Raw genomic sequence first — 12,790 nt, forward strand, 5'->3', positions numbered from 1 at the left:
TTACTTTATTGAAAACCACACGTTTCACACCCATGCTTTCGCAGTAAGCCCTACTTTTATAACGATTGTTTCGCTAAAGTAATTTTTGTTTTTTTTTTTCAAGAAAACTAGAATAAATGGATAGTTGTAGATGTGTGAGTAAGTAGATAAGTTAAAAATATATTTATATTTAAAAAAATTCGTTTAAATCTTATGCAATTAATATTACAAAAAGTAATAAACTCAAATAAATACACTCATACATATATACATATATGCATTTATATATATGTATATACATATATAAATTCTTTCTTTGTAACAATTTTCGTTTTAAATTTGCCGCTTGTCATGCATGTACAGACAAATGTTTTGCATGCAAGCGCATGTTTTTCACATGAAACTTCATGTTCTGCATTTACACTTAATTCACATAAATTTGACTACTTTCAATTGTCTAGAGAAGTTGGAGTATAATATTATTCGATAATTAAATATTTAAATGGCACATTCATGATCATACGAGTTTTTTTTTATTGTTTTCACTTAAGTTAAAAATTTATTATTTATTTTTTTGCCTATTGGAATTTGTTTCTTTTGACTTCTGCTCCAGTTTCCTCGTGTTTTTAATGCAAGTGCTGCAGACAAAGTTTCTTTTTATTCAGTTTTACTCCTAATGCTTACTTATATGTAGTGTGATGTTTAATTGTTTTTTGGTTTATAAATATACAACACATGTCTGTGACTTTGGTGAAGTTGTTGTGGCGTTAACTAAAACCATCGCATAATATAATGTTAAAGTTATAAAGTTTTATATATAACCAATAATTTTGGGACAACTTTCCTTTAAAAAAAAAAAAAAAAACAAAGTGCAACCATTTTCTATCAAAAATGTGTCATCTTGCATGTCTATAGAAATTCAACCTCAGACTCCCCTTGACATTTCTCCACGGATACCGCTCAGGTATGCCTTTGTTTGCTTCTTATCAGTTGATAGTTTCTCTACTCTTCCTTTACGATGACTAAAACCAACTAAACCTTCAAAGAAACTAAACCTTTTCACTCGTCAAATACTATTTGACATTTGCTTTTTCGCTTCGCTTTCTATGCATAAATAGCATAGTTTTCCAGTTTATCAACTTAGACCGGGAAAAGTGTCATAAAAAAATGAAAACTATATCGAAAAAATGTTATACATAAGCATCAATATTCTCTCCTCTCGTTTTTTTGAGGTTTATTGAAAAATGCTTGCACTCGTTTAAATCAATTTCGCAATTTTTTTACATTTAATTTTTTTACGAGTATTTTTTCTCAGTTGTACTTTTTTAATTTTGCTTTATTTTGATATTTTTGTATCCTTTAGCGATTAAAAGCAATTTCATTCATTGCATTCTCGTGTTATATCTCCACATACATATATACACTTCACTTTAATTTTATACTAATTTTGATCAAATTGTTTGCATACTGTTATTTTGAACTGAAGACGACGTTCCAGAATTTTGTCCGAAAAGGCACATATTTGTATTAACTTTTCACCTGATCATACCAATGATCCTATATACATATATATGTACATATGCATGAAGAACTAACTTATCACTTGACTCTATAAATTATTAATGTTTTTGAAAATTTCTTTGTAATTATGTTTAACGGTTATTTTCCTCACATAAAACCTATTGTACAAACTTATTTCAATAGCCATTACAACGTATGCCACTGTAAGTACCGTTCATACGCCCATAGGTGTAACCTCTCCCATCGTATGCGGAGCCGTAACCTGATCGCAAATTCAAAGGCATTTGATAAGGCGACGAGGGCGAGCTGCTAGCCGATCTGGCAGCACCATATTCGAAAGGCATCACATAAGGATTGAGGGCGTTGCGGCCGTACATCCACATATCGCGGTGGTTACTGTTAGCACTAATGGGGTATGGGTATGACTGGCCTCGGTGGTACGGGTGTGCGGGATGTAGTGGTGGATGTGGGTAGTGTGGATACAGTCGTTGATGTAGTGATTGGTAATTGTTATTTTCTGCATATCTCCGATTAATATAGTCTTGTTGTGCATATTGTTGCTGTTGTTGTTGTTGCTGCTGCTGCTTGTATTGTTGTAACTGATTAAGTTCGTGTTGTTCCTGTTCCTGTTTAATTTGTAGCTGGTATTGCTGCTGTTGTTGATGTTGATGAGCTTGCTGCCATGGTTCCTCGACATCTAGAGGCTCGTAGTTGTCAGTGAAGCTGTGGCAGTCCGGCGGACTCAGTAAAAATGTCTCGAAAAAACGACCGATTTCAGTGGAGCCAAAGGCTTGTTGGAAGCCGGGCAGCGGAGTCATATCCTGTTTAAAGACAGATTTTTGAATATAAATAAATAACCTAATTCGTTAATTTATTTTGCGATTTTAGAATAAGTAATGATCTTAAAGAAAATACGCAATTTCTTACAAATACAAACAGAGAAGCCCTGAGCATACTACCTACCCTCTTCTCCTTCGTACTGTCGCTCGCTTCGCCACCCATATTATCCTTTTGCCACTTTCCCGAAATGGGGTTCAATTTCCGTTTCGATTTTCTGCTTGGTATTAGGTCACATTCCATAATGCGATTTTTGTTCGTGCGTATTGACGCAGCAGCTGCTGCCGCCGCCGCCGCAACTGCAGCCGCTGCCGCTGCAGCAGCCGCTGACGTCGGTGCTTTTAATTGTGTCGTTGGTGGTGGCACATAGGCATATGGATTCATGTTTGCGATGCTGGTTGTTCGACAATAATCGATTGGTGAATTTTGCGGTGGAGCTGGTGGCACGGGCGGAGACGGTAGTTCTTGTTCTTGCAACGCAGTAGGCTCCAAATGTGGTTGACTTTGTGGTGTGGTCGGTGGCGGGGCGCGTTTGTTATTATTACTGGAAGCGATGCCTTCAACAATTTCTCCCACAGCGTGAACACTTTCCAGGTGGTGCTTATGAGTTTGCTGTTGATGGGGAGGCTGTTCCTGACCTTCTTTAGGTTCACTTTTAATTTCTATATTTCTGGAAATTCCCTGAAAGTACAGCGGTAGATAATATTAATACAATGGAGTAAGCATAATTTTAGATTAGGACTTTAAGGGGTTACATGCGTTTACAGGTTTCAAAAAATCGAATTTCTTTTTATTAACTTATTAAATTTTACAACACCTCTAGAGTATTGTCTTAAATTTTTAAGTTGATCCTAGTAATTGTTTCAGAGATACAGTCTTGAGAACTTTTGTGTTCGAGGCTAGCTAAGCAAAGTGCGCCGTCTTCAAACGCGTTTTTCTCGAAACTGTGTTTTTTAAGTCGGTGGGCAAGATTTCTCGAGAACTACTCAACCGATCTTAACGAAATTTTACACAGGTCTTTGAGATACATTAATTAAAGGCTTGGACGAAGGATTTTTTTCGATTTAAATTCGCCTCCGCAGCCGCCTTACAGCCCAGGTGTGGTCCCTACTGCGGACTTTTTTGTTTCCTTGCCTGAAAAGGCCGATGAAAGGCAAGCATTTTGAGACAACAGAGGCAAGCCAAGCAGCATTTACCTCGGTTCTCAAGGCTATTTAGAGAATGCCTTCCGTAACGCCTTCAATGTTTGGAAATCGCGCTGGTAGCGCTGCATTGATGCAGAAAGAAACTATTTTGATAGTTTTTAAAGAATTGTAACGATTGGTTCCATACATTTTTTTGCATCGATTCAGTCCTATTACTTTCCCGGCAAATCCGGTAAAAAAAAGTATAATATCTTTTTATCACTATTAATGTAATGTATAATTCAAAAGCAGAACCCCCAAATCAATTTCCTTTTTTTTCTTGGCATTATACCCTGTATTATGGCTTTTATAAGCGGTGCCCATCCAAATTTATTCTCTCACCTACTCATTTCCCTATGCATTCGTACATACATACATATATCTTATATTTTTTCAAGTCTCTTGCGTTTTTAACTCTCTTTTATATACGAGTATAATATTTTGTACACCGTTACCTACTGGAATGTGTTTGGGCGAAATTGCACGCCGCCTTTTTGCCAGTTCTCATTGACCTCATGCAATTGTGGGCGGGGGTTGGTGAAGTACGTAAACACTGCCGGTCGATACAGCTCTGCTGGAGAGCCCCAACGTGACAATGATTTTTCATGTTTGGCTTTGGCTCTGCCTGAAAAATACATTCTTCGTTTTTCTCCTGCTTGAAAAATATGCTCAGGCGGTAATTTTATTCTGAAAGTTAAATGCAACAAAGTATGTTCTTATATGTTTCAAATATGTAAGGACATTCACTATCATCCGTGGATGTAGTCTATAAAGTTAGGAGCACTGAAATTGTTTCAAAATTAAAGTGAACCTAACATCAGTAGAGAAAAAATTTCCAAACGTATTGCTTGAGCTCTTTCCAGCTTCTTTTTCTTTCTCATTATATTAAACTTTTCTTAAGTGGTGTCATCTGAACTCGACTCTTTCACTAGAGAGGTAATTGGTCAGAATTTTTTGGAATATTATTTCTCGCAATTTTTCTTTGAGGGTTGCTTTTAAATATCTAATTTCACAGGGTCTTATATATTTATGAATTTCAATACCAACGTAAAAATGTATTATATATGTAATTTTCGAATTATTACCTCTTGTGCATTTGAAGCTAACTCATGAAGGGATTCTTTTGTGCGAGTGGCATCTGGGGGCTCCTCTGCATTATTTTTAGTTTCTGTTGAATCAATTTGTAACGATTTAGCCGATACCGAAAGTTTAATCGATTTGTCTGTTTCCTCTGCTTTGTCATCTGTAAAGATTCCACAAAAAGGTATGCTATTATTAATACAGTTTACATTGATAGAGTTTATAGGGTAGGGATTTCACTTGAGAGATTTTCGTGTGTTGCTTTCAGATGACATGTCTTCGAACAAATAATCATTTTTCTACTTGGCAAATGAAATTGAAATTTAACTTTCCTCTAAGCATAATTAAAGAAAAATTTCCGATGGAGTTGGAACATTATTACCAAAAAGTATGTAAAATCCCATTTTAAAGTCATTTTATACGAAGCACAAAATTTGCATGAAACATTATATTGGGCATATGGGACAAATTATACTATAAAATATATATGTACATATATCCAAAAGCATGTGTACGAAGTAAGCTTTTCAAAGTTGTACTGTATTGTACTGTACTCTTGTTCTATGGGGTTGATATGAAGAACGAGTATTGTGATGCGTTGTATATAAGAAAAACCAATTCTATACAACTTCTCATTTTTCTTTTTACTACTCATTCGTCACAGCAAATTTCCATTGAGCTGAAGAAGAGCACTGCCTAACTTGTTGCACAAAACGTGTGCCAGTCTTGTTTATTTCATTAACATCTTCTTATGGATTTCCCTTTACTAAACCTCCCAGCTATTGTGTGGGATCATGAGTATTTAAGAAACATCAAGAGAGCGCAAATATAAGAGCGCCTACGTTATGCTATACTTTGAAAAGAGCTTTATATGTGGAAAAATATGTCTAAAGTAGGTATGTGTAGTTCGTAGGTACCGCTCAATGCTGAAATGCACTTGGACCAGGCAAAAAATAAACCTGCATTAATACACCCTCCCTTGAGTGGCGAAAAGGCGCACACCACTACACTAAAGTATGGTGCGCTCACTGAAAAAAATGACGTTGTAAATCAATAAAAAATTTCATGAAATATTTTTTTTTTTTGGAATTTCAAGATTTAGCGTTTTTTCCAAGACAAAATATTATAGTCACTGTACAGTGGTTATAAAACGATAGGGGCGAGTTCTCACAGTTTTTAGCAAAATATTGGCTTATGTTGGGATGATTTTAATATTTATTATATACCTATCTACATCTAGGAGGTGCCATGTGTACAAGACCACACAAATTAGAAAAGTTCTTTGAGCGCTATACTCTTGGGAATGGCCAGAAACGCTTTTTTTACATATGCTCACATACAGCTCACGACTTCCGGTCTTGACCAAGTATCCTCTGGGGAGCCAGGAAACATCCGTTTGAAGTCAAAGTGAGCAGGCGAATCATCTTGCTACAGTGTTGTGCGCTGGGTTTGGACACAGCGGCCTCGGATGGGTTATTGTAAACTTGCTTATAACCGCATAAGAGTTGTCTACGTCAATAAAAAAGAAGAAGATATACGCCTATATGTATGTATATACGAAAATATTCCCAATATAAGCCAAACGAACGAACACCCGCATCATCTAGTGTTAGTATAGTTTCTGATAGACTCCAATTTTTTTGGCCATCATATCGCTGAAAAGCCAAAAAGTGCGCAAAACTGATAACTTTCGCATGTATACTATATATATGTATGATGTATATATGTATATTAGGGTGTGCGTTATTTCCCAAGTACTTAGATTTCGATTTTTGAAAACGCCACCTAAAGTTTCAGTTTTTGCTTGAAAAATAAGGATACAATGCAAGCAAGCTCTTTGTTTTCAATTTAAATCGTGTCTATATTATTTTCATTTTCCCATGCATACAAGCTGAAAGTTTTTAATATTTTATATTAAGCAAGTAACTCTATAACCGTGAAAAAACGCTGGTCTAATACAAAATTTTCTGCTCTACTAAAAAGGTTGGTTTAGATTGATCTGTTTTTTTATAAAAACATTACTTCAAATGTTATATCGTCGACACAATGTATCATGAAAAAAATCGAAATTGAGTTTTTTTATTGTTTACCATTCACTATATCATATTATATATATTTAGCATCAAATTTTAGTTACGCTATCAGATATAACCAATTTATAACCATTTATTAACCGAAATATAACCAAATCATATAACCACTTTATAACCAAAACTCAAATTAAAGGTTTCTATTATATCGTTTCCCTTGGCCTGTAAACTTATGAAAAGTGCCGTTACGTTATTTTGCATTTTAGGTGACGCTATGGAGTATAGTTTATACATCAAATGATCTGTGCATTCATACAAGTCATTCATACGGTCTGTGTTGCTCATACGACATGGTGTACTATATGAATGCAGTACATTTGATGCATAACTTTAACTGCGTATAACTTTTAAAGGAATATTTTTATGAAAAAGTTATTCAAAACTTTTTTGTAGAGCGAAACATTTTGTTATGGAATATCACTTTTTCAGAGTTGTAGTTTCATTTTTTTTTTTTTTGCGATAAAAAATTCCTTCTTTTATGGTAAAAACTTAAACTTCAGAAGGTGTTTGCAAAACACCAATCAATTTGGGAAATAATGCACACCCTTATATATATATATATATATACATATACATACAACTGTACATACATGTACTGTATAAGTATGCTTGTGCACATGTAAGTTCAAGCATCAACGTTCTTCAAATATTGATTAACTCTCACAGCAGTTGCTGCAAAGCCACAGCGAGCGAAGTGGCGTTGGTGGCAATATCACTGATAAACGCTCAGATGAATGAGTGTTTGTGGCAATGAATGCCTATTTAGCTGTGCTGGATTTATGCTTATGTGTGTGTATATAGATGACTATCGCGATTTGTACTTATTCAGTGATGGCAAACAAGCGTTTTTAAAGATACCCCACAGTGTAGACGTAATGTCACTTTCTTCCTGTGGACTGGGTTCCTTTAGTCATTCGAGGTGTTAGTGGGTTGCAGACAATTATGTTCATCTTGTTTTATGACAGGACATCATTATCGCCAACACCAACAATGTTGCTATCACAACCACCAACTGAGCAGGTCGGATGATTCACAACGACTTTTTCCTTAACTCATTTTGTATACTTATCTTAACGCATAGACTTAGATACATACATTGGTAACCAAAGTTTGTACCTCTAAAGTTATTTCCTTTTTATTTACTAAAAAATTTTGAAACGAAACTATTACATACATACATGTGCATGTGTTATTGGACTCCACGATAGTGGTCATTTAGCTTTGGACCGTAAGCTAATAGCTTTTGCCGCCAAAGTAACATTTTTACTTTTTGCTAAGGTTTCATTCTCTTAAGTACTATATGTGAAAATGTGGTCGAAAGAAATTCAATGCTAACACTGTCATCGGTGGAATTTACATACATGCATACATATGTATATAGGAATATGTACAATTAGGCAAAAGAGCGTGCCACAGTGCGGCAATAAAATTATTTCAGTGTAAGACTATGTTGCAAAATGCTTTTAAAAATGCCGTTCCTTTCATATTTCTGTCTCTACACTTTTCTGTCATCGATTTTGTCGCCATACGCAGCCACCAACACAGCCCCCAAGCGCTTTGCTCCCTTCCGATATACTGAATCCACTTCGCGTTTGACAAGCTCCCCATAAAGAAGTTCCTAAAAGTTCATTTACATGGCGTGATGACATTAAGCCAAATCGCCGAGTTTGCGGGTGTTTCTCCTTCCTTCATTTGAGTCGCTCGCACGTGCACCTGTCGGCGATTGGGCTGTCTTAATGTCAATATGGACGTTTGCCATCGCTCAAAGTAAATAGAACTTGCCACATTGCGATATCGACTTTTACACACATTCAAGTATATACATATGTATAGACATAATGTCGATGCATCCAAACAGACCGCCGCAGAGTTCAAACTGTTTATCGATTAACGCACAGGAAACGATCAGCAAAGCTACTACGTACATATGTGGATGTTAAATGGAGAGTACCACAGCAAGTTTTGCATAGAAACTCGGTTTGTTATCAACGAAAGGAGGATGGGAATAACAAGAATCTTGCGCATTTATAAAAAATTATTGAAATATATATACATATATATAGATATTTTTTTTACAAAATAACAATTTTCCAGTAATTTTTCTTTAATACATCAAGGTATTCCGAAGTGGAGATTCCTACACTAGTTTTAGGTTATCCGAATAATTTCTTAAATACGAATCTGTTCAGCATGGGTTAGGTTACACTGACGAGCTGTTACGCCATACATAGACCTCTATGGCCTTTGTAAAGCCAGATGTAAGTTCATTGTGAATAAAAGCTGAAGTTAATGTCGTGCAAAACCTGAACGTTTCTTGTGCCCTTTAATAGAGACTTGACATCTTATTCTGATACTTCATCCACTCCCTCGAACTGCAGAGCTCCTCGATATCTAAGCCGAGGTTTAGGTGAGGCCAGACCAAAGCAGAGCAGGTATTCAATCGTCTCTCTCATACACTTTCACTTACACTTTCTACCTGTATCCTCGTTAATAAGGCCCACACATAGAAAGCTTGTGCATTGTGCTATGTGCCGCTCTTTTGCACATGATATTGATGTCCCTAAGGCTTTCTATCTCACCCTGAATTATCCGACATATTGAAGAGCACCGAGCCAAAGATTCCGGCCATTTTTGAGCCGTCTGGTGCTACGCGTGTCTCTGCGAACCTCTGCGAAGTCCACCTAAAAGAGAACTTCATTGGTACAAATTATTCAAAGAGGGTCAAGAGCGTTTTGACGACGAACCACGTCCAGGAGGACCATCAACATCAACTGACGTTCAACACGTCAATAAAATAAAGGAATTGGTGCTTGAGAATCGACGATTAACAGTCAAAGATCTTACTAGCCCAATTGGAATATCGGAAGAGTCAGTGAAAATCATTTTGAAACATCATTTGGGCCTAAGAAAAGTGAAAGCACGATTGGTTTCAAAAACACAAAATTTTTCCGAAACACAGCGTCACGTTAACGAATTTGAAGCAATGCTTTCTGATTATATGACCGGATCTATGTTTACAATCCAGGACAGATGATCAATCGGCCGAATATCGTGGCAAAGGTGGGCCGCAGCCGAAAAAACCATTAAAGCAGCTCAAAAATCAAAGCTATGTTGACAGTTTTCTTCAATTATCGAGGAGTGGTGCGCTCCGAATTATGGGTTGAAAGCTCTTGCCCCAATCGAGTACAGCTAGGAACACAATTCCTCAAAGCTGCCCCAGAATTTGGCTGCTGTAAGCGTTGTTTGAAGCAGTGGTCTTTAGAGGAACCTCGCAGACCTTGGAAAACTACGTATACACGGCATCCCACAAAGTTACTTTAGTGTTGATGCTGGATAGACCAAAAAGCTTCTACTTCGAGACAAAAGAGAACTTAATAATATTGTAGGGCTCATCACAGAGCATCAAACCTTAAAATCACACCTTCAAAAAATTGGAAAGGTGGATGCGGTGCGATGCAGCTAAGGTTTCATCATGTGGGTTATATTCCAAGGCACTCAATGCTCCAACTTAAGAGCTACTGAGTTGCTTGATAAAGCTTACTTTGATTACCTCACGAGAGCACAATGGAACTAATTATTATAATACAAATTTCGAAATAAGTAAGGTATCAATGACTAAATGATATACCCTAAACGATGTTAAATCTGCTATAAGTCTTCATGTTTCTTATAATCACTCACCACATTGCTTCGTTTCCTCATTAAAGAACTTTCGGTCTATGTCTGGTTCTTTCGTATTGGCTGAGTTTTTCTCATTTATCCTACCAGGCACTGTATGTCCCACATTAATATCACTTTCAACGATTTCCTGATTGCATTTTAAAAATTCATTTTCGTTGAGAGGCGCACAAGCTGTAATCTCTTCTTTTTCTCTGCCGAAATCTTCGAAATCCTTTATATCCGCGCATTGGTATGACACTCCCGAGGATGAGCCCACCGACATTGGGTATTCACCGTTGTAAACTGGTGTACTTTGTGTGCTATCGCTGCGGGCGCGAGTGCTACAGCTGCTGATGCTGATACCACTATCCGTGCCGGTGGCGCTTATTAATGGCGGTGAAGTGGTCAAGCATTCGCTACTCGCCGTTTGTCGCGGTGTGAATGCACCGTTACTATTGCTGAGTGCAAGAGACGTACCAGCTTGAAGATGTTTTTCCTCATGACAATCTCGTGGGCTATCTTGTGCGTCTTCACTCACTGTTGGCAACTCGGAAGAAGTGCATGAAGCAGATTGTATTTGCAATCCAGGCAATCGCTGAGCTTGTGGTGCGCTCTGTTGAGATTTTGACATATTTGCTGTAAGCAATTCATCGTTGGATAATGTGTGGGCGCGAGTAGGCGAACTGAGCGACTCCCGGTAGTGATGTTTTAACTGTGAATAAGTATTGCAATCAGCTGACGGAGGCCGAGACACGTTTCGAGCGATCTGCGTGGCAGCTGGAGACGATGGAGATTGGATTGGAGTTGCAGGTGGAGACCTGCTACTATTTAAATGCATCAACAAATGCGGCGTTTCACTCGTTGCTTGCCTGTATGTTGGCTGTGTTGTATTGAGGGCGTCAGCGTAATGCCGCATTTGTGATTCATTGCCCCCAAATGCGGTTTGATGATGCGACAATTGTGCTTGCGGTGACGGTTGCTGCTGTTGCCGTAAATGTGGTTGCAGTTGCGGTTGGGTGTGTGGCGCCGACGCATATGGTTGTGTCAATACAGCACGCTGCTGTTGCAATGCCAGGGCGTTTGGTTGATAGGCCTCACTGCGGGGCGGATAATGCAAAACGCTGGATGGTATCAACTGCTGGCCAGCAGGTGTATACATGCCACGCAATGAATGCTGCGGCAGACTATGCGGATAGGGAAAGTATCGTGCACGATTACTGTAAATACTCGAAACTGGTCCACTGGACACATTATGATTGGGGCCATCACCAATTAGCCTACTGTTGAAAGTGTTATTATAATGAAGATGTTGTTGTTGTTGTTGTTGTTGGTGATACTGTAACTGCTCAGCTGAGTAATGTTGTTGGTGAATTGCTTGTCGTGAGGCATTGAATTGTGTGGCATCGCCAAAATTCCCATAGCCAGAGGCATATGCTTGTGGCTGCGGTGACGGTACGCTGGCCGGATACCTCATATTGGAAGCCTGTGGCTCTGGATATTCCTTAGACAAACTTTGTCTTTGGAGCGTTGTTGGGAAGTTCATAGTTGAGGCTCGGTTTCTCAGTTATATATACTACTAAATTTGTTGATCAGCGCCTGTGATGTGAATGTTTGCGGTGCTAGCATAATCCTACTTTGAATATGAGATTTTCCAACTGATCCCCGTGGAAGCTAAACCATAATCAATCTGCGCACTCATTTTGCACGGATTTTCAGCAAATATTTATAATTAGTAGACTTTTTCTGTATTTTTCCAAATTTTCGTTTGTTCTTTTATATTTGCGTGTAATCAGTGCTGTGTTTATATTATCTTATCTGCGTAATTTCACCTTTTGAACATAAAGCTACTACACCAACCCTAGCTTTGTGTCCTTCTTTTTCGCTCTGCTTCGTATTTGTATGACGTTTACATTCTTGAGTTGCATACGAAAACTATGCTTGCCTCTTTCCTCCGCACCTCTATCTGCCATTACGTACCTCCCTCTGGTATCACAGTTCCATCACTGTTCGTTTTGTCTGTAGAGTTTTTCATTTGGCGCTATTCGCACAATGTTTGGTTGCTGCAATTTTCTTGTATGGTCTTTTGTTTGCTTGCATTCATGAACAAAAGAGAAACTCTCCCAACTAGAAGTCGCTTTTTTCGTAGTGAAATTGACCATTGTACTCTTTTATACTCTATTCACTCCTATTCATGTCAGTTCAGTGACGTTGCCGTTTAATCCCATTGACTTTCGTGAAATCAAGTCAGTTTTTCAAAGTTTTGATTACAAATGATTTTCTTTGTGCATATTTGAAAAGTTTTCTTTCCTGGAAAATAAAGAAAAATGTTGTTAATAAAAATTTATGTAACATGCGTGATTCATATGTACATTAAAGAGTAATGGAGCTGTTAAAACAAATTTGGAGTGAAATAAAAACAAAATAAAACTTAAATTCCAC

General features: G+C 37.6%; 1 protein-coding gene across 1 annotated transcript; it reads right to left on the reverse strand.

Annotated features, from left to right (window-relative positions):
- Nucleotides 1–133: 133 nt before the first annotated feature.
- Nucleotides 134–11,915, reverse strand: LOC105225303 (uncharacterized; the record flags this gene model as incomplete). The annotated part of the gene is made up of 4 exons (XM_049459509.1): nt 134–2,321; nt 2,464–3,018; nt 4,607–4,764; nt 10,373–11,915. Coding segments are annotated over 4 exons (2,901 nt in total), but the record flags the coding sequence as incomplete, so codon positions are not given.
- Nucleotides 11,916–12,790: the final 875 nt, after the last annotated feature.

This window comes from Bactrocera dorsalis, chromosome 5 (genome assembly GCF_023373825.1).
Source record: "Bactrocera dorsalis isolate Fly_Bdor chromosome 5, ASM2337382v1, whole genome shotgun sequence".
NCBI classification, from domain to species: Eukaryota; Metazoa; Arthropoda; class Insecta; order Diptera; family Tephritidae; genus Bactrocera; species Bactrocera dorsalis.